The sequence below is a fragment of the Brachycentrus maculatus genome, unplaced genomic scaffold (genome assembly GCF_059751285.1).
Source record: "Brachycentrus maculatus isolate JH-2025_06_01 unplaced genomic scaffold, ASM5975128v1 h1tg000005l, whole genome shotgun sequence".
Lineage (NCBI taxonomy): Eukaryota > Metazoa > Arthropoda > Insecta > Trichoptera > Brachycentridae > Brachycentrus > Brachycentrus maculatus.
The window spans coordinates 3,444,332-3,465,652 of NW_028280760.1; the positions used below are offsets into that span (position 1 = coordinate 3,444,332).

General features: G+C 32.3%; 1 protein-coding gene across 2 annotated transcripts in view; it reads right to left on the reverse strand.

The window, feature by feature from the left end:
• LOC148313876 (kinesin-like protein KIF21A) overlaps positions 1-20,185 on the reverse strand; it is a 129,754-nt gene extending 109,569 nt beyond the window's left edge. For both annotated transcript variants that reach the window (XR_015837338.1, XM_088257630.1), the window contains exons 1-2: positions 19,952-20,185; positions 18,324-18,391 (exon numbers count right to left, since the gene is read on the reverse strand). Coding sequence is in view for 1 of the 2 variants with exons in the window: in XM_088257630.1 (XP_088113756.1) it covers positions 18,324-18,361 (38 nt within the window). In the remaining variant the exon portion in view is untranslated. The remainder of the gene's footprint in view (positions 1-18,323; positions 18,392-19,951) is intronic.
• Between the last annotated feature and the right edge of the window lie 1,136 nt (positions 20,186-21,321).

Below are 21,321 nucleotides of genomic sequence, written 5' to 3' on the forward strand. Positions count from 1 at the left end.
TAAAGACATTTCCGAGGAAAAAAAGTCTAGTGTTATAGTGCTACTGAAATTAGAAATACTATCTAATAGAGAAATTTCAAAAAAAGAAAACGTTTCTCGTCAAACAGTGGACAGAATTTCAAAATCAATAAAAAATCAGTCACCCGCCACCAGCAATCGGCGAAAGAACTGTCGTAGGATTAGAAAAACAACACCGAGGACTGATCGAAAAATCGTTCAAAGTGCCTTAGAAAACCGTAGTGCATCAGCAAAAACATTAAAAATAAAATTGGAAGAAGAGGGTATAAATATATCGGTATCAACACTGAGGCGACGTCTTTACGAAGTAAATCTGAAATGCAAGCGCCCTGTAAAAGTACCAAAATTGACACCACGAATGAAAGCGGATCGATTAAAATGGGCCAGGCTACATCGAAATTACTCGGTAGATGATTGGAAAAAGGTATTTATTTTAATTGAATTTTCAACATATCATTTTAGTAAATAAACTTATATATTTGAATTAAACTTAAATTTTCATTATTTTTCAGGTCATCTTTAGTGATGAGTGCCGGTTAGAAGCCGTGACAGAGAGCCGTCGATTCGTCAGGAGAACACCAATGGAACGTTACAATGAGGCCTGTGTGGTAAAAGTTATCAAACACCCCCCTGCAACAATGATATGGTCATGTATTATTAACAATTTACCTGGGCCGTTGTTTTTCGTGGAAGGAACAATGAACCAAAATTCCTATAAGCAGGTCTTCGAACGAATTTTATTGCCCTTCTACCATACACTCGACCCAACAGAAGGTCCATACACCTTCATGCAGGGCCAGGACCTTGCCACCGGGCTAAATCAATAATAAAATTTTTGTCTAACAAAAATCTGCCTTTGCTCCCCTGGCCTGGAAATTTTCCGGACCTTAATCCTATAGAAAACGTATGGAGCATGTTAAAAAATAAGGTAAACTCATTTCCAAATCCGACAGTAGACTGTCTAAAAAAAAATATTCAAAAAATTCGGTCAGAAGACGAAGAAATAAAAAACATGATAAAACAGTGCATTTTAAGTATGCCAAAAAGAATTGAGGCAGTTATTTCTGCCAAAGGTGGAAATACTAAATACTAACTATATTTATATGAATATATATGCATAATTTAAGCGTAATAAAGTGTTCATGTGTAAATAAAATTCAATGTTGTTTTATTCAAGGTTTTCTCTGAGTTATTCCTGTTTGAATTGAGAAATTGCGCGAAATTCTGCGTGGCCCTAATTCATTGAGTAGATACTGTATATATATATATATATACATATATATATATATATATATATTTTTTTTTATTTTTTTATTTAATGAATAAATTATGTATTCTGTTTTCAATGCTGATATCACAAAAATCACCCGTTAACTTTCTATTTCACTTTTTTAATTTACGTTTTACTTAATAATTTCTTAAAATCTATTGTGACACGTGTTTCGATGCATTCCGCATCATTTTCAAACACTGTATGATGCGGAATGCATCGAAAAACGTGTCACAATAGATTTTAAGACATAGTGGTATTTACATAGTGGTAGTGTTTCAAGTGTAAACTTGAATTAAAATTTTGATAGATTTTACCACAAAGTGAGCGCCAAATCAATTATTAATATTTCTATTTCACTCTTAAGTGTTTTTCAATTGAAAAAAATATATATCAGTACGTATTGTGGATAATACAGACAAATCTAATTAAAATATAAAATATTAAGATATTTGTCGATATATCACGGCCATACACGTCGAAATCTATTGTGAAAGAAACGTGGAACATAAAACATCATTCACAAATTCGAAGGATGACAAAAAAGACCATAAAATAGCACTGACCGATCGTAAATTGGATTTGCGTGGGATAGTTGACGCGTTAAAGAAATCAAAAGGCAGTTCTTCATTTTGCATCACCATTATTAGCCCATGAGAAAGCTCAGTTCAAAGTGGGGACTGCGTTTGCTCAGAGTCAATAAAAAAAAACAACGCATCACCTGAGTTTACATTAACCGCACTAAAGCTGCAGAAAGCGATCAAAAACGCAGATGTCAGCATTTTAGGTTTAAGTCACAGTATGGCATTCATCGATTACTAGGCATTAATAAGCTAGTGCTTAAATTAACCATGCCAAATTTTACTACGTCTTCTTCTGCTCCTATTTCCAACAACATTCGCCTCATAAATCCGTTTTACTTTTCTTTCCCCACTCTTTAGTTCCACATGTCCGAACCATCTCCAGCAAAACAAATCTCTCTTAATAGATCATGCTAACGCCTTGCATTCTTTATTTATATTACCATTTAAAGGTCTATCATACATCTTTTTGCCACACTGAGACTGAGAGATCGCATTTCATCTATTTTTATCCTTCTTTTGCCAACTAAATGCTTCATTAGGGTTGGTAGGGTTACCAGGTAAAATAGGTGAATGTTATAGGTGTGTAAAGTGATCACTTAAACAGTTATAATCACCGCTCTCGACGAGTGAATGCTAAATAATTAATCAATAAAAAACAACGAATTAGCGATTCTTATCCGAAAACGAAAAAGTAATGCATATTAAGTACATATGCAATCAGAATAATTTTTTAATTTATAATTTTGATTGATAAGTTTTTGGAATGGCGGAAATGATATTCAATATGTAGGAAATGAAACCGCGTTTGATATTAATTTGCGAGACTGCGCAAAGAATAATTCGCCAGCGAGTAAATAATTCAAACGAAATTGAGATTACATTCTAAATATGTTCCGCTGGAGAAATTAGAAAACGTAGAACCAAATAAAAATAACGCTAATTAAAATAACCGAAGATATTGAATTGAACGAAAATGCAATCGTCACGTGATTTCTACGAGGTAAGTGCCATAAATTCTTGGCCCGACTGGCTTGCATAGGTTCAAGAGGATTCAAACCCATTTACTGGGCCTACACTATGTATGTGTGGGGGGCAAAAACTGGCTGCAAGCAGAAACCAACCGGAGTAAATGGGAAGAAGGAGAAGAGACCTATATCCAGCAGTGGAGGTCAGAGGGCTCGCAAAGAAGTAGAAGAAGACACTATGTATGTGACGGCTCGAAGAGAAGTAGTTTTTGGTAGTCAGACAGATAACGTTATTCGTGCATGAAAATGTCAAGGCTGACGAAAATTGAGTACTGAAAAAAATACCACTTATTGAGTTTTATTTTATTACACACGACTAGTTTCAAAAACTACAGTCGTTTTCATCGACATCGGTGATTGTTAGAATTAACGAGAAAACAAATTATTCAGGTAAATATAGGTAGTTGGTAGGGTAATGTATAGAGTGATGGGAAATTTTAAGAAAGAAAACATAGATAAATTATAAGCTATGTAAAAAAAATAATCATGTTTTCAGGCGTTTAACAGTATGTAAAAATAATCAGGGGTTTGGATCTTGCATAAGCCTTGTAAATACCCAGATTTACATATTCTTCTTCATCGATGTTGAGATGTCATTTTTAAAAAATAAAAACTAGATTATTTTTTCAATGGAGAATCAATAAATTGAAGTTAGAGGAGGTTATAAAGAAAAAGAAAAATTGTTATGTTTATGTTCATTTTTCTAAATCAATCCGAGAAGTTACCTAAGGCGTCTACCTCGTACATTCGGTGCAGGGAAAAGCGTGTGCATCACTGCGTTCATAGGTACATCAATTGCAAGCGGCCAGACGCAGACGATACAAATTGACGCATCATAAAACTGCAATCATCTCTCATTGATTATATTGATGCTGAAGGCGAGAGAAACACCGCAACGTGTCGGCAATTATTTGAAGAGTGTGAATCACGGCTAAATGATCACTTAATCTATTAAACTATATCTCAACATAGACGAAGAAGAATAAGTCTGAGTATACTTCCATTTTTATTAATATGTTAATATAAATATATCTTAAGTGGACAAACCATGATTTGTGTACAAGGATTTGGACACACTCAAAACATCATTTATAAAACTAAAGTCATTTTATTTTAATGTAATTCATGTTGTATAATGCTATTTTTTATTATTTAAGATTCTGGAACGAAAAATGCTCGTTATGGGAGGTTCTACCGTATATTCTTTAATATTACTTAAGTACGGATAAGCCCATATAAACAAAAGCAGAATTTTTACATAAAATTGTAGCACAGCATAAATAATGAAAATATATTTTTTGTACGTGAGAGAATAAATAAATAAAAAGCCTGGTTAAAGCCACCATCTTTTCAAATCTATCGTGATACGAGTATATCCATACATTCCGCAATCAATTTCGAAACAACTGTCACCATAAATTTAAAGAAATATAGGTATTTAACAAGAGATTTAAAAAAAAATAATGAGAAATATGTGTGTTTTTATTATTTACACAAATATTTCAATTTCATACTATTTCTGTGAGCCTAAGCGGCTTATTATAAGAAATAGGTATCAAATTGTGGTAGAGTGGATTTGAACCGAGAAACTCTGACTTAAGTCTGCGACACTAACCACGGTACCACAGCCCGATTTAAATAAAAAAGATAGATATTAAGAAAGTGACTGCAGAATGAATTAATGAAAAAAAAACCATCAAGAATTGTGCTTGTAAACAAGAAAATTTTACCAATATCAAATAATACTTTCGCTTAGTAATTACAAATGCAGAATTATTTCTAGCTCATAAAATAAAACAATAGAAAATGTGCAATACATTTCAGATTTCACATCTGCCTTGTTGGTCAACTCTCGGAAATGCATAATGAGCCATCGATTGTTTCTAGAAATCCAAATTCTAGTCCATTATCAGAGGGGGTTTGGAAATCTACATTATTCTAAAATATAGGGTCATTGTAAACAAAATTTCCACAGTCTGCGTTTCGAAAACTCAGTAAACACTGTTATGTTAGAAAGCACATGAATATGTAAAATAATGTAACATACAATCCCATGACACGACAAAAGAAAGGTGTGGGAGGTGTTGATAAAAAACAAAGGTGTACTTATGTGATAAAGTTACAGAATCGAAAGAACCAAGAAACAAACTGCCCATCACTATTTTGAAACGCCATAGTAAAAAAACTGTCCTTTAATACTTCATCTAATATATAAATTTCTCCATAGTGTAGTGGTTAGCGAAGATTTGTATACTGATATATAAAATAAAAACATCTTAAAAATAAATATTAGTCTGGACTGGAAGCGCTATCTGTTGAATGTTCCAGCAACACGCGCAAAACTAAACATTGCTCAAGGTAGACAGCGTGCTTCTTTACACCTTTTAAAATAGTGAATACCCTAAAATATTATTTTGTGAAATTGAACATAAGACAAATGTGTGCTTCCTCATTTTTAATTTTTTTTTATAAATATTGCTCATGGCGGACAGCGCGCTTCTTGACAGTTGTTAAATTACTTTACACCCTATAATGTTATTCTGTGATATTAAACATAAAGAAATGTATACTTTCTCTTTTATTTCTTTCCCATTCAACTAGATTGAGCCACAGCGACGCGTGGCGTAGTATATAATAATATTCCAGCAAGTTTCTCATTTCCATACATATTGTAATGAACCTTACATCTGAATACAACACTTCCTCCCACATTCGGTTATCGCATTATGGTAACTAGCGCTTTGTCGATCAGACATTGAATAAATTGCGGTATATTTATAATTTATTTGTTTACATCAACCATTGTTACGCGTTCCGTAATGGGACCCTATAATAATTCCATCCAATCAACGCCGAGCGCACATTTGTCCAAAGGATCACATTTCGAAGGATTACAAGTCTTTTCTGCCAAAAGACAACAGCTGGAGGCGCGTTACAGGGGCCTGGGTGAGGACCTATCCAACATCGGATCCGTGATAGTTCATAAGGAACTGTCACGAGAGGTAGTATCATACATGATAAAAATAGTGAAGGACATTGGTAACATAAACCAAGCTAGGACACAAAATGCCGAACCCTCTTCTAGTGGAACGGAAGGTCTGCTGATGACAGTCAACAGTCCGCCTTCTCCTGAGAAATTTTACGTGATATCCTCCCAGCAATGAGCAAATGCTGAGAAGTTCCTGATGGGCCCACACTAGATTGTTCCTCCTGTTCCCAACACAGATTCAAATAAAAACATTTAATTAGCTAGAAGAAACAGAAATCCACTAAATGATCTATAAACCCTGTACATAATAAACAAGGTAAAATAATAAATGCAATTCCCATCTAAAAAAAAAAGTATTTTCTGCCCGTTCGGTGTCTTACTCCAGATTATGATTGAGGAAGATGGCATTATTACTGTTTTACAATTAACTGTTTTAAATTAGGTACTAATTTATTTCTCTATGCTGCTGAAACATGGACCATAAAAGCAGCAGAAAGGAGAAAAATCGACGCTTTCGAAATGTGGAGTTGGAGGTGCAAGCATCGAATTCCATGGACAGCTAGACGCACCAAACAGACCATTCGCCAGGAACTATACTTGGATGGCTTGGCTCTGGCCAATGTCTGTACACGACAGATTCTCCAGTTCTTTGGACACGTTGCGCGTGGCAACGAGGATAGCCTGGAACGACTGGTTGTGATCGGTAGCCTGGAAGGGAAGATAGTGAGAGGAAGATCCCCACACGATGGACCGATCAAGTCAGCAGCAGGGATCTCGGTGCTTGGAGCGCTACGTGCAGCGCAATCAAGGGATAACTGGAGAAGAGTCATTGCTTCCACAAGGGTCACAACCCTCAGTAATAAGGAATCAGACGGAGAAGAAGAGAGAAGAGATAAATTCAATGTCATTTATTATAACTTCCAATTTATAAAAAATAAACAAAATAAAAAATGTAGAACCTAAGGTCTACCATTTTATATTCTTCAAACACTTATCCGCACCCCATATGGTGCATAGGGCACTGCATCATATAAACGCAGTGTTATCTTGATCGTTAACACATGAAGGAAAGGTGATCAGCCCTCCGCTTCAGGTTGGTACCTTGTCCAGTCCAGGGTAGTATTGAATAAATATTAGAGTGAAAAAATCACTTTTACTTATTTGACATCCACCTGGGAATCGAACCCGGGACCTCCAGAACGGTAGCCGAGCGTGCTGACCATTACACTACGGAGGCGGACGACCATTACACGTGAAAATTATTTAAAAAATATATATATGACGTGGGAAGAACGAAACAATTAAACCAAGTAGCCGGAATTATAAATAAATAAAAAACATGTAAGATTTAAAAACTAATTTTGAAATGAGGACACTTGAGCTATTTTAAATAGTGAGTAATAAAACGGGTAAGAATTGTGTCGTTACCGAAAACATTCGGAGACATTTCGTATTCTTCTTTAAAAACTAACTTACCATCACGCTGCTTTCCCACAGGGTAGTCAGAGAGAATAGAACGCCACACTACTATATCTTTGCAAACATTCTTCGCCTCCTCTACATTAATGCATCTCCTCTTACATACCCGCCGATTATTCAATTCAATTCAATTCAATTTCAATTTATTCAATAATTAATATATACATTACAAATAAACATTTAAGGCGTATACATTAAAAAAATAAATTAAAAATTACACAAGAAGACTCTTGTTAAATGTGTAGAAGAATCTCGCTTCGGAAAACTACTTCGGACACATGGAACAGATCAATATCCAATGTAATATTGTTCAACATAGCGGTAGCTCTTCCTACAGGCATAACCATCGGCATAACCATATTCCGACTTCTAACCTGATCACTTTCAAGTATCCTAAATTTCCTAAGGTAATTCACTGTGTTTGATACAAGTTTTATATGTATATCCTATATATATATATATATTTATTATAACACATTTTTTTTTAAATACATGACTATGTTGGTGGGCTTATAATCCTCAAACATTTAAAACAGTATAATATTACATATATGAATGGTAGATTAGTATCTTTTTAAATGTTTAAAGTAGTGGGTAGATATTCATCATAAAAAATATATAAGATAATCATAAAAATGCCTGGATTAAAGTATAGCTTCCTACAATCGCATTAAAGACCCCACTATTAATTTTATTCTCATTTTTGACCTACGATATGCTCATTTCGCCCGGATTATAAGTATAGATTCCTACAATCGCATTAAAGACCCCACTATTAATTTTATTCTCATTTTTGACCTAAGATATGCTTATTTCGCCCGGATTATATGTATAGATTCCTACAATCACATTAAAGAGCCTCAACTATTAATTTAATTTTCATGCTTGACCTAAGATATGCTCATTTCGCCCGGATTATAAGTATAGATTCCTACAATCACATTAAAGAGCTTCAACTATTAATTTCATTCTCATGCTTGACCTAAGATATGCTCATTTCGCCCGGATTATAAGTATAGATTCCTACAATCACATTAAAGAGCCTCAACTATTAATCTTATTCTCATTTTTGACCTAAGATATGCTCATTTCGCCCGGATTATAAGTATAGATTCCTACAATCACATTAAAGAGCTTCAACTATTAATTTCATTCTCATGCTTGACCTAAGATATGCTCATTTCGCCCGGATTATAAGTATAGATTCCTACAATCACATTAAAGAGCTTCAACTATTAATTTCATTCTCATGCTTGACCTAAGATATGCTCATTTCGCCTGGATTATAAGTATAGATTCCTACAATCACATTGAAGAGTTCTCGAGTTGGACCGAAAATATGTCCATTTCGCATGGATTATAAGTATGTATTTATATATGGTAGATTGAAGATTCCTGTAATAACTCTAAAGAGTCTCAACTATTGATTTTATCTCATGTTTGACCTAAGATATGCTCATTTCATCTAGATTATAAGTATAGATTCCTCCAATCACATCGAAGAGCCCCTCTAGCAATGTTTGTAATTGCAATTTTTCGTAAAGTCATTATTTTCAATAGTGAATTTATCCAGTTGACCGTTGAAGCCGGCGCAGCCAGTAGACCGAATCCAATCACTGTTCGCAAGTCGATTAAAAATCAATCGGACTAGATAAAATAGGATGAAATAACAACTGCCGAAAAGATTTATTCGCCGTACATCCGCAAAGCTTACATTGGAGTAGAGTAAGTTGTGGTTACTTGGACCAGAGGGGTGTACATTGAGCCAACGGGACCTACTTTTAAATTAGGGTATAATAATTACTTTTCATTAATTGACTCGGCAGTCACTTTGTGGTAAAATCTATCCATTTTTAATTAATTTTTTACCACTATTTCTTACAATCCTCCCCCCTATATTCTATGTTCCCACTGATAAGAAATAAAAAATAAAGTATAAATAAAAATAAAATAAATAAATAAAAATAAGAAACAGCTACTACCCCCTCTTCAGCCTTCAACGTCCCAAGGACCCAACTCTAAAATATAGAATTAGCTTCACATACGATGTTTGAAAATGACGTGGAATGCATCGAAACACGTGTCACAGTAGATGTTAAGATATAGTGGTATTTACTAAGTAAAACATTAATCAAAAATATAATAATTACTCCTACTTAAGTAAGATGTCTTTGCAACATTTTGAGTGTGTCCAAATACTAGTTCACAAATCTGGATTATCTCCAACTAGGAGTTATTTTTTATACTATTTTTTGACATCTCAACATAGGCTTCCAGACTTCCATAATCTTCTACATCTATGTTGAGATGTCAAAAAATAATATAAGATGTTTTTGCGTTAAACGTGCAAATATATCGTTTTTACAATCGTGAAAGCATGTCGTAGTTGAATCTTCCTCAAAAAACATCTGAAGGAAGAAAAATTTCCTTGGAAAGTTATTATAACATGACGATTACTTAATTTGAAAAAAAATCGACTAGTGCAAAATATATCTGTTTGGTGCAATGTATACTCACTTTACGTTACGTTCAATTATGATTTATAACGAAATGTTATGCTTTATCGAAAGAAGTAGGCATTTCAAAGCCATATTTATGCCGACCAACGTCTGAACGGTGTGATCTTTATCGAGCATTTTATATTGGGTATTTCCGAGTATCATAATATTAAAATGCTGGTAGGTATTTATTTTGCGAGATACGAACAGATCGACTGGAAATAACGAGCATGCTGGTATAAACAAATATGTTTATTAATGTTTTTTTGAGCGAATTTGTTGATTCAGTGTGAGACAAGCCGTCTGACGTCTGACCACACAGAATCGTTAGTAATATTAAGTTATTTTGTAAGAAAATATTATACCGTAGAACTAAAATTAATTGTTTGAAATTATGCCGATATAGAAGTGTTTTTGCCTAGATTTTCATTCATGAATTACGTGAAATTATGGTAACGTTAATCATTGATTAATGTAGATCGAATAGTTTATTTTATATTTAATTGTCAGTGAATAATTGTTTTTTCCAGATCCAGATTTTGTGAACAAGTATTTGGGCACACTCAAAATGTTGTATACAATTAACCCATGCTCGTATAAGTAAAGTGGAGAAACTCAGATTTGCGAACAAAGATATAAGCCTAAAGATATAAACTATAAGCCGTAGTGAGATTTCAGTCAGTCACTTGGAAGTCAGATAATTCAAACTAAAGTTGAGACACTGAAAAATATATGATTCTGGTGTCAGAATGCGTCAAAAGCGGAAAAAACCGAAACGATGTCACGAAAACCGCGGGAAGCTTTCGTCAAACGCGTCGCGTGTGGCTATTTTTACCTCTTCCGCAACCGTTTGGTTCAAAGTTCCGACAAAATAGACTATTCAAATTATACGTAGGCAGGTACTGCCACCCAGATTTCTGAACTCGCTTTCTCGTCACTTGCGACTCACACAGAAAGAATCAAATAAATATGTATTTTATTAATGGTAGAGGCGGAGTTTTTGGAGCTAAAAGAAATCATTTTTCCATGGATAGTTTAGATAGGAAGTATTAAACTGAAAAAGATTTTATTTTTTGTAAATGCATAGAAAAATATTCAGATCCCTGTGAAATATTAACGAATCTTTTTTCGCGCCCGATTTTCTAATAATATTAGTTTTAATGGTTAGTAATAAGAATGTAAATTTGATATAGGAAATAGAAAAAAAACAATTTTTATCATTCATCGTTTACTTTGTGTAATACCACTTTAATAAGTACTAATTGTCTTTCAATTTTTTATTTTTGTACAAATCGCTCATTCCTTTCAAGAACGTCATAAATTAAGAATTGTCAATTTTAAGTTGTGCATGTTTTTAATGCCCAGAAAGTGTACCATATTCCAGCAAAAGAGGCATATTTTTAACTTAATATTTACCCGGTACATGGCAGAAAGTGTTGTTTTTGCATTTTGAAGAAAAGGTATTGTTTAATTATTTTTTTAAATATATAAAATATTTTTCAAATGGAGAAAAACCCTTCAGGTTTTACCTAAAAAAGATCTGTCGCACAGTAAAAAGTTCAATAAGTGGCTTGATATTTATTTTTAATACATTGTATAATATTTTTAAACTTTAAAATCATTCTCCTGAAAATTCAAGTTTTATGACGTTCTTGAAAGGAGTGAGCGAAACGTCAGACCGTAATAATTTTATTTGAATGACCTGATGATGGAATGAATATTCCGAAATCAGTAGTCACGAATTAGTGCTTATGAAAGTGGTATTATTACACAAAGTAAACGATGAATGACAAGGAGAGTGTTATGTTAACATACCACAAAGTTAACAATGCTTTTTATTTTTAATATGAAAAAAAAAAATGTCCGGCTCCATAGTGTAGTGGTTATCACATTTGGCTATCGTGCTGGAGGTCTCGGGTTAGATTCTCAGAATATACGGTTTTTTTAGATACGCTGGTTAGGTGATCACTTATACATATCGCTCACTCCTTTCAAGAACGACATAAATCAAAAATCGTCAATTTTCAGTTGTGCATGTTTCGGAATACCCAGAAAATGTTTTATATCCCAGCAAAAGCGGCATATTTTCAACTTTTTATTTACCAGCTACAGGGTAGAAAGTGTTGTTTTTGCATTTTGAAGAAAAGGTATTGTTAGATTATTTTTTTAAATATACTTAATATTTTTCAAATGGAGAAAAAACCTTCAGGGTTTACCTAAAAAGATCTGTTGCACAGTAAAAAGTTCAATTAGTGGCTTGATGTTTATTTTTATTACAATGTATTATATTTTTAAACTTTAAAAACGTTCTCCTGAAAAATCAAGTTTTTTGATTTATGACGTTCTTGAAAGGAGTGAGCGATATGTTATGAACAAATAATTATACTCGGTTACTTTTATTTAGTTCCAACGACAATTACACCTACACATACCTCTAAGTTAGAAACGGCATTTAATTATGTAATTTTAACAAATATACACCTAGAGTATTTATGTAGATGTACCGAATCAAGTATTAGTTTGATGGTAGTCGTAAATCATAAGTCATTACGTTTTTTTCTTTTGTTTTTTTAATTTTGCAGGTGAAATCAACACTTTTAATATAGACGCCCATACTGTAATTATAAGAACGAATTATTTGTAAGTATTGCGATGGTTGGAAATTAACACATAATAAAAAATATAAAATAAACTAAGTGACTAACCATTACGTGTCTTCCCCGCAGTGGTAGGAAAAGAACGCCACACCAATCTGTCACTGCAAACAATTTTCGCCTCTTTCACATTCATGCATATCCTTATACATCCCCGCCGATTGCTACGACTCCTGACCTGACCACTTTCAAGTATTTGAAACACTTGATCATGCCAAGTTTTTTTGGCCTTCCTCTGCTTCTATTACCAACCACATTTGCCTCATAAATTTGTTTTACTTTCCTGGCTCATTCGCCGGCAGTTCTTGTCTGAACTTCGGGACGAGGACCTGACTTGGGAGATGCAAAGGAGTTGGCGGCAGACAGAAGAGCGCGAAGGCATGTTTGTGAACTCCATATGCTTTATATGTAGCGGATATGGGAGCGGATATGGTTAAGAAGAAGTGTATGAGGAGATGCACGAATGTAGAAGATGCGTTGAATGTTTACAAACACAAAATGGTGAGGCCCTCTATTCTCTCTGTCTAACCCTGCGGAAAGCGGCGTTATGGTTAGTTAGTTAGTAAGTTAAATTTCAAATCAATAAATCCGACTAAATACGAAGAAAAAATTGAGCAAATAAACTAATTTAAGTTTTAAAACAATTAGGTACCGTAGAACGGGGCTACTTGAACTTTGATGTGTTACTTGAGCCGAGTATAAAAAATAAATTTAGATCTGTATTTGGTCTACAATAATGAACGTTTCGACATGATTCATTGTTTCCCTGACAGGTGATACTTATTGTCACGATACGTTCATTATTGTAGACCGAATACAGATTTTTTTTGTACTGGGCTCAAGTAACACATCAAAGTTCAAGTAGCCCCGTTCTACCGTTCTAGTCGTCTTCGTTGCCTTCCCAACCTAATGACATCTTCAATCTTGCATATTTTTCTTATCCTAGTGTTCCTTATTCTATAAAGTTAATTTCTAGATTTCCTGGTGTTCCTAATCTATCAAATATTTATTTTCTTCCTGGCTAAATCCCGGCTTATTGTCCTTGTACACTGCTGGGGTCAGCTCTCTTCGTCCTCAGGTTATAGGCCCTTCTGTCCTGGACGACATGATTCATTGTATCGACATGATTCATTGTTTCCCTGACAGGTGATACTTATTGTCACGATACGTTCATTATTGTAGACCGAATACAGATATTTTTTGTACTGGGCTCAAGTAACACATCAAAGTACCAGTAGCCCCGTTCTACGGTAACATCTTTGTCAATGCCGGTAAAAAAATCAACAATTATACCAGTAAGACTAAAATAGAGATTTCTACTATGTAAATATACTTGATTTTAAAGTGTATGTATGTTTTAGACGTTCTTTTGTACAAACAGATATTATTATTCCACCGTTTGTCTGTGGTCCCGACGGGTGGGAGGTGGGGACCTTCAACACCACAAGTGGGTGCCTAAACACACCGGTGGACCACACAAACTGACGTCAAGCGACGTAAGCCCTTGCGCGAGGAGAAGGGACTTATCTCCCGCGTTGGCAGTTATCTTTACAGCTCTAGGTGAAGGTCTTCGAGGCGACGATAACAAAATAGATGAAAACAAGAGTTTTATACGTAAAGAATTCGAGATCAAAATCAACTTAAAATGAAGATAACAAATTTTTTTTGACATCTCATCAAGGATGAAGAAGAATATGGATATCTGGGCATTTACGGGGCTGACGACCGTCATAGGCTGGTTTAAGTGATCACTTTACACACGTGTAACATTCACCAATTCTACCCATTATTGACAACCACACTACTCAAATTCTTGGAAGTTCTGTATATATGAACCAATTTAGAAACCTTGTTCTTGAATCACTAGAACTTCACTAGAGACATCTATTGGTGAGATGTAAAGAAGCTTTTTATTAAGCAGAAACTCTTATATTAGTATGTGAGATCCGAATCCTGGATTATAATCACACACATGAGAAACGCCAGAAAATAACATTTTCATTTTTATTATTTAAGCTTATAATTTAACCAGACAATTTATTTACAACATTTTGAGTGTGTCCAAATACTTGTTCACAAAATCTGGATTATCTCCGATTACAGGAGTTATTTTCATATTATTAATAATATGAAAATAACTCCTGTAATCGGAGATAATCCAGATTTTGTGAACAAGTTTTTATACACACTCAAAATGTTGAAGATAACAATATTGGAAATGCGTTTTTCGAAACTAAACAATATTTTGTGTATCCAAAATTTTATTCATCTCAATTCGAGATGATACCATCAATTGATTCAGCGGTAACTTTGTGTTAATATCTATTCATTTTTAATTTATGTTTTACTTGGTAAATATTGCTATTTCTTAAAATCCGCTGTAACACGTGATTCGATGCATTCCGCATTATTTTAAAACACCGTAAGTACGAGAAGTTTAGTCTAAGTTTTAGAGATGTGTTAAAAAAAAGTAATTTTTTATAATTTTTTTTGGAAGGAAAGGGAAAAAATGGTAAATTTAGTTATTTTTGACGAGATATGTAAGCGTCTTCACGAATATGACCGTGTAATAAAAAGAGCATAAAAAGGTATTTCTCCGGTCGAAATCAAAATTTGACAAGAACATTACTGTCGGTATTATAGGTATCGCAACTTTAATAATACGACGAAGGGAAATTTAGTTAAATTATAGATTTGAAGAAGAAAAAATGTTTTTTTAAGGAATGGTTCCGTCATGTTTGATCAGATTGCACAATACGAAAAAATTAAAGATGGCACGTTTGAGCATTCCAATTCATTCAAGCATACGAAACTAGCATTACGTTCGTAATAACATGCAGTAGTCAATATTCGATAGAATTTTACACTGTTATTTGGTCATGTATATATTTTTATTTTATTTGACCAGTGATCGAGATTCGTCGTTACCAACATCATCAAACTGATCGGCTGTCCAAATTTAAAACACAGTAAGGGACATTTTTTTTGTAGTACGTTTTTTTTTGCATTTATGGATTAAGTAGACTCTACTTAGTCCAAAAATGCAAAAAAAACGTACTACAAAAAAAAATTCCCTTACTGTGTTTTAAATTTGGACAGCCGTGATGAGGTCAGTATATTTTTGCAATATATTGATTGCAATTATTATTATGATAACACTCATTTTAAACGATGCACTGCTCTATGCACTATTGGGTGGTGATAAGAGAGAAATAAAGGTATAGAAGAATGAGTTCAGATTAATTTTTTTAAGAACAACTTTGTAATATGATGAATATCACCAAAAAAAATACTATAAAGAATTTCTTAATTCAACTGACAACATTATATGTATATGTATATGCAATCAAACTGATCGCTATAATGAGACAATATTACATATTGCAAATGTTATATTCAATAAATGCTTAGCGAGAATGATGTGAGTCATTTTATAACACACTTTATCTAATTCAAAACATTTACTATTATTTTGTTCTAAATTATTTGTTCGTATTTAGAGAGAATGCAGCTGAGAAACACACAGGCAATTATCTAATTCGACAAATAATCTTATAAAATAAAACAATCATTATTCGTAATTGGGATGTGAAAAACATACAACTCGACACGATTTATTTATCAATTCAACAACAATACAATTCTATAGAGTTGGGTAAGATCCGTTCATTCAGAAGATCCACATGGGTGGAAATGTTCCCCTTAAGTGATCCGATCTCTAAGACCGGATCTCTAACGATGGATCTTTTGTGGATTCACTGAGAAGTTGCGGGGCGAATGAATGCAGAATGTGTCAATTTTACAAATTAATAGAGTATATAGATGATTAAAATGCTAAACATTTAACATACACATTGTTTTGAAATTCGTATCGACAATAAGAAGGTCGAAACTGACTTATGTAAAGCAGACAATATATTAAGATAAAATAATTGGCGGTTGCTAACATAAATATTTAAGTAATATTAACATTATCATAAAGATTCCATCAATAACATCCACTCGAGTGATTTGTAGTGATTACTACCATGTAAAGCAAACGTTGTGAACATATGACTTGCCTCAGATTAAATTGACCAGAAACAGAACAATTAATCAAAAATAAAAAATATCTGAAAGTTCTCAATTTTACTTAAAGAATTAACGAAAAAGCGATTACGTTAGACAGACTTAACGGTTACATAAACTGTTACTATTTAAAAAAAAGAACTGTTACAATCGTTAAACTGTTATATAAAAAACGCAAAAATAACAGTTTCGAATTGCGAGCTGTTTATTTAAAAAAAAAAGTTATCGAACAAAAATATATCTGTGGCAGGGGTGGAGGACGGAACTTTTATTACAAATCAGATCAAAGATGCCAACAAAAAAAATAAAAAAATAATGCTAATTAAAAATCAATAATAGTTTGATAAAATGGATTTCCTGTTTTGTAATAGATACAAAAAATCAATTTCTAAAAATATATATAAACGATTTAAACATAATAAAAAATGTAATTTATATTTGAAATACTAACTTTGTGATTTTCCATTTTATAATTAAAACGTAACTTTGTTTTAAAATCAAACCGGTAGACATTATAATTAAGTTACAATAAAATATAGTTATTTTAAAACAAAGTTACGTTTTAATTATTAAATAAAATATCTGTTTCAAAAGAACAGTTTAATTTTTTTGTACATTTAACCATCATAAGTTCGTATGAAGTTATGAAGGTATGAATTAAGTATACCATTGCATTACTGCAAGTTGCAGTACGTATAATACTACCAGTAAGCTGATAAATTGAAGAAAAAAAAAAAAAAATATATAAAATATAAAATGGCAATACGCGTGTAACTTATCGACTGTAAATAGAAACCTCCGGCGAAATTCTTTACCCAGATAGTCGAAAAGTTTTAGTGAATTGAGGCCTTGCCTTGGTGACCCCGACCTTCATTATTTTTCTGTACATAAAGAAACACAATCACAAAGAAATCTATCGAATTTCGTGGTTCTATAAATAGCTATTTATTCACCCAAAATGGTGTCGTATGAAAACAAACTTTAGTTTTTTAATAAAGAAAATTGATTTATATTATTTGAGCGATGTATGTTAATGATGAATTGGCATGTTTTTTGTTGTCAAAATTTTGCAGAAATTTGAAGGAAAATTGTTCAAGGACATAACACAAAGGGAAAATAAAAATTATCAAAAATAATTTTGTAAACATAAAATTAATTATAGTAAAATATTATTTATTGATTTGGCATTAACTTTGTGGAATGACATGTAGATTATTTAAAAAATTACACGCTTGTATTATACCACGTTTTATTTAATTTTACGCCACTAGTTTCGAAAACTGTAGATGTTTTCCCTGTCGATGAAAACATCTGAAGTTTTCGCAACTAGTTGTGTAAAATTAAATAAAACTTAAGTGGCATAATACTTAAAATATAGTAATGAATGGTATTTTTTTTTATTTCAATCATGGCTCTCAACCGCTGCCTTGATGTGTACATAATTTTTGTCTAGTCTCACACCAGTCTGGTGATCTTGGTTACGACGAAAAACGGTCGCTGGTCAAATAAAATACACGTGGAAAAAACTACATAAGTAGTTATTTTTTTTATTCTATAAAATGCAGTTCTACCAAGAAATATCAGTACAAAGCTTAAGATATACTAATATGACTAGCATTTCATACGTGTTTTTCCCTACTATATTTGTATTTTAATGATAAAATATTTATGTATGTTTCTCTTGGGTGGATCTCTGTATGAATAAAAGCATAGATTACAATAAATTATCCATATTTACCTCACTGCGACACGCACACTGATGTCGTCATCAGGCATTTTTTATGATGGCAATCGTTCTCTTGGCAACTGAAATAAATAAATTCGTAATTAGTATATAATTGATTACTTAAATCTGTAGCCTAACAGCGAAAGCTAAACTGCCAGTACACAATGGAGTCCTACACTGGTACCAACCCTAATGTATGGAAGTAAGGCATGGGGTTGGTAAAATAAGGATGAAAGCAGACAGAATGCAGTCGAAATGTCGCTAGCTCCTTACAAGAACGTCATAAATAAAAAAAATCGACAATTTTCAGTTGTGCTTGTTTTCGGAATGCCCATAACATGTACTATATCCCAGCAAAAGAGACATATTTTTAACATAATATTTACTCGCTACAGGGAAGAAAGTGTTGTTTTTGCATTTTGAAGAAAAGGTGTTGTTTAATTATTTTTTTAAATATACCAAATATTTTTCAAATGGAGAAAAAAACCTTTAGGTTTTACCTAAAAAGATCTGTTGCACAGTAAAAAAATAATAAACCAGTAGGCTTGATATTTATTTTTAATACATTGTATTATATTTTTAAACTTTAAAAACGTTCTCCTGAAAAATCAAGTTTTTTGATATATGGCGTTCTTGAAAGGAGTGAGCGATGTGGTCTCTGAGATTAGACGAATATTTGGCAAGACGATGTATGATTTTTGAGCATTGAACACTTGAACACAAAATAAAATATAAATATTATCTTATTGATACAGTTTACTAAAATGTGCCAAAGAATGAGTTTTTTTCATTAATATTTCTCTTTGTTCAATGTATTTTTTTTTACATTCAAACCAAAATACAAAACACATGTTTAAGATGCCATAATATAAAATAGGACGTGTTTTGTACTTTTATAAATATAAAGCTATAAATATATTTTTCTATTCGTAAATATGGATTAGTTTGTTGACAACGTTAGCAAAATATTTATTGTTATTTTTTATATGACATTATTCGCAACATAATAATAATAAAGCAACAATAAATTGTTAAAATAAACAATTATAAATACACAAATATGGCATTTTATTATTTATACGAACGTATGGACCGGAAATAATACAACTTACAGCTCTATCATTTTTATTTTGATCGGATTGCGTGCTCAAAAATTATTTATTTGATTTTTAAAGAAATAATAAAAATATGTGAGAAAACTATTGTCTTTATTGGTACATGATATGATCAAACTCTTTGTTATGAACTCGCCAAATCAAATGTAAACATGAAAACTTATATAATTTTGATCTGTGTCGAAATACCTTCAATGCTATTTATCTCAGGTAAAAAAATAACAAATAGCTAGCATTATTTCACAAATCATTATTTTACGATTGAAAATAAATGTTGTGAAGTGTTAGTTACGTTGAGTTTGTATTTATTAAAGATGTATTCACGAATCCAGTTTGTTTTTTCATTGCGTAAATGCTAAGACAAAATCAATATGATCGTTATCAGTTTTTTTCATAAGTCGAAGGATTAGATGAGTAAGGCTTGAACAATAATGCGTTTAAAATCATTAAAAAGAAAAAATAATTCTTCATTTAACAATAAATTAATAATAGTAAAAAAAAACAATAACATATACAATGGTTTACCTTTGTAAAATTCAAGCTTATAAATATGTAGCACTTAAATAAAAATTGTAAACGATTTTAGAAAACAACATATTACAAAATAGATCTACGCTAACACGGAATAAACACTTGTCATTTTAAAAGTAACATTATGTCACGATAAACACTATCGTAGAAATCTCAAAACAACCGTAAGACAAACGCAGCGTCCGCTCGATTTCACTCCTGTCGGCTTGCTATTAAAAATCATAGAATAAACTCAATGTTGTCGATTATGTCAAAGTGGGCGAGAGGCTAGAAGCGCTCGCGCTCTGAGAATATTAAAACGTTCGAATGAAAAATAAGTACTTACGTACGTGTATTTTCCCCTTTATTTAAATATTCTGCCATATAAACGGTTTTCTATACAAAACTCGATGTGATTACGAACTTCTCTGAGCAAATGCAATTAGTATATACTCATATACACTTGTATACAATTATTTGTAAAGGTTTCCATTTTTTTGTTCAATAAAAATAAATTCACTGTTTATCCACTTTGACTTATCGAAATTTTAGGTAACAAGTGAAGAAATATGGAATTTGTATGAAGAAACATATGAATTTTCAATACACATTTTTTAAAATTTACAAATCTTCTTTCGCTTTTTTCGATTGAATTACAAATATTTTTCTCATAGTAAACATCCAGAAAATACAATATTATTAAAAAGAACAAACTTGTTATGTAACAAATTGTTTGCACATCTACGTAAATTTAAATAAAAAAATGGATGTTTTATTACTACCTTTAATACTTAAATGTACATAAAATTTGTTTCCTACACAATATTCAATGATTTAAAAAAAATATATACCTTTGTTTATTTCTTTATTTGTTTAGATACTTAGATCAAATATTAGATACTAGGTGTTAGCGAGTGTTTTTGCCTAAAATTTTCACTCGTGAATTACATGAAATTATAGTAACTTTAAACATAAAGAGTAAATCCACTCACAAGTAGGCATAGGCTTTAAAACTTAAGAGTTGAAACCTGACTAGGGTCATGATAAGCAGTGTTGCATAAGCCGTAGCTAGATTTCAGTCGCTTGGACGTTAGGTAATTAAAATAAAATAAAAAGAATGCTGGGTGTTTGTAGCCGTAAACAATAATGTTGCCACAACGAAATACATTTCTTGTTCGTCAAAAACGTGTATTTATAAATTAAATCCGAATAATATCCCAAAAAAAAATTCAAAAAAATTAAATCAACCGCCAAGGGTGATAAAATACCATGAACACAGCATTTTTAGTTTTTTTTGGGTTATGCGATATTTAAGAAGCAATATGACAAAATACCCATCATCAAACCTGTTAAATCTATGGTTTACAACTGTCAGCTGTCAGTGT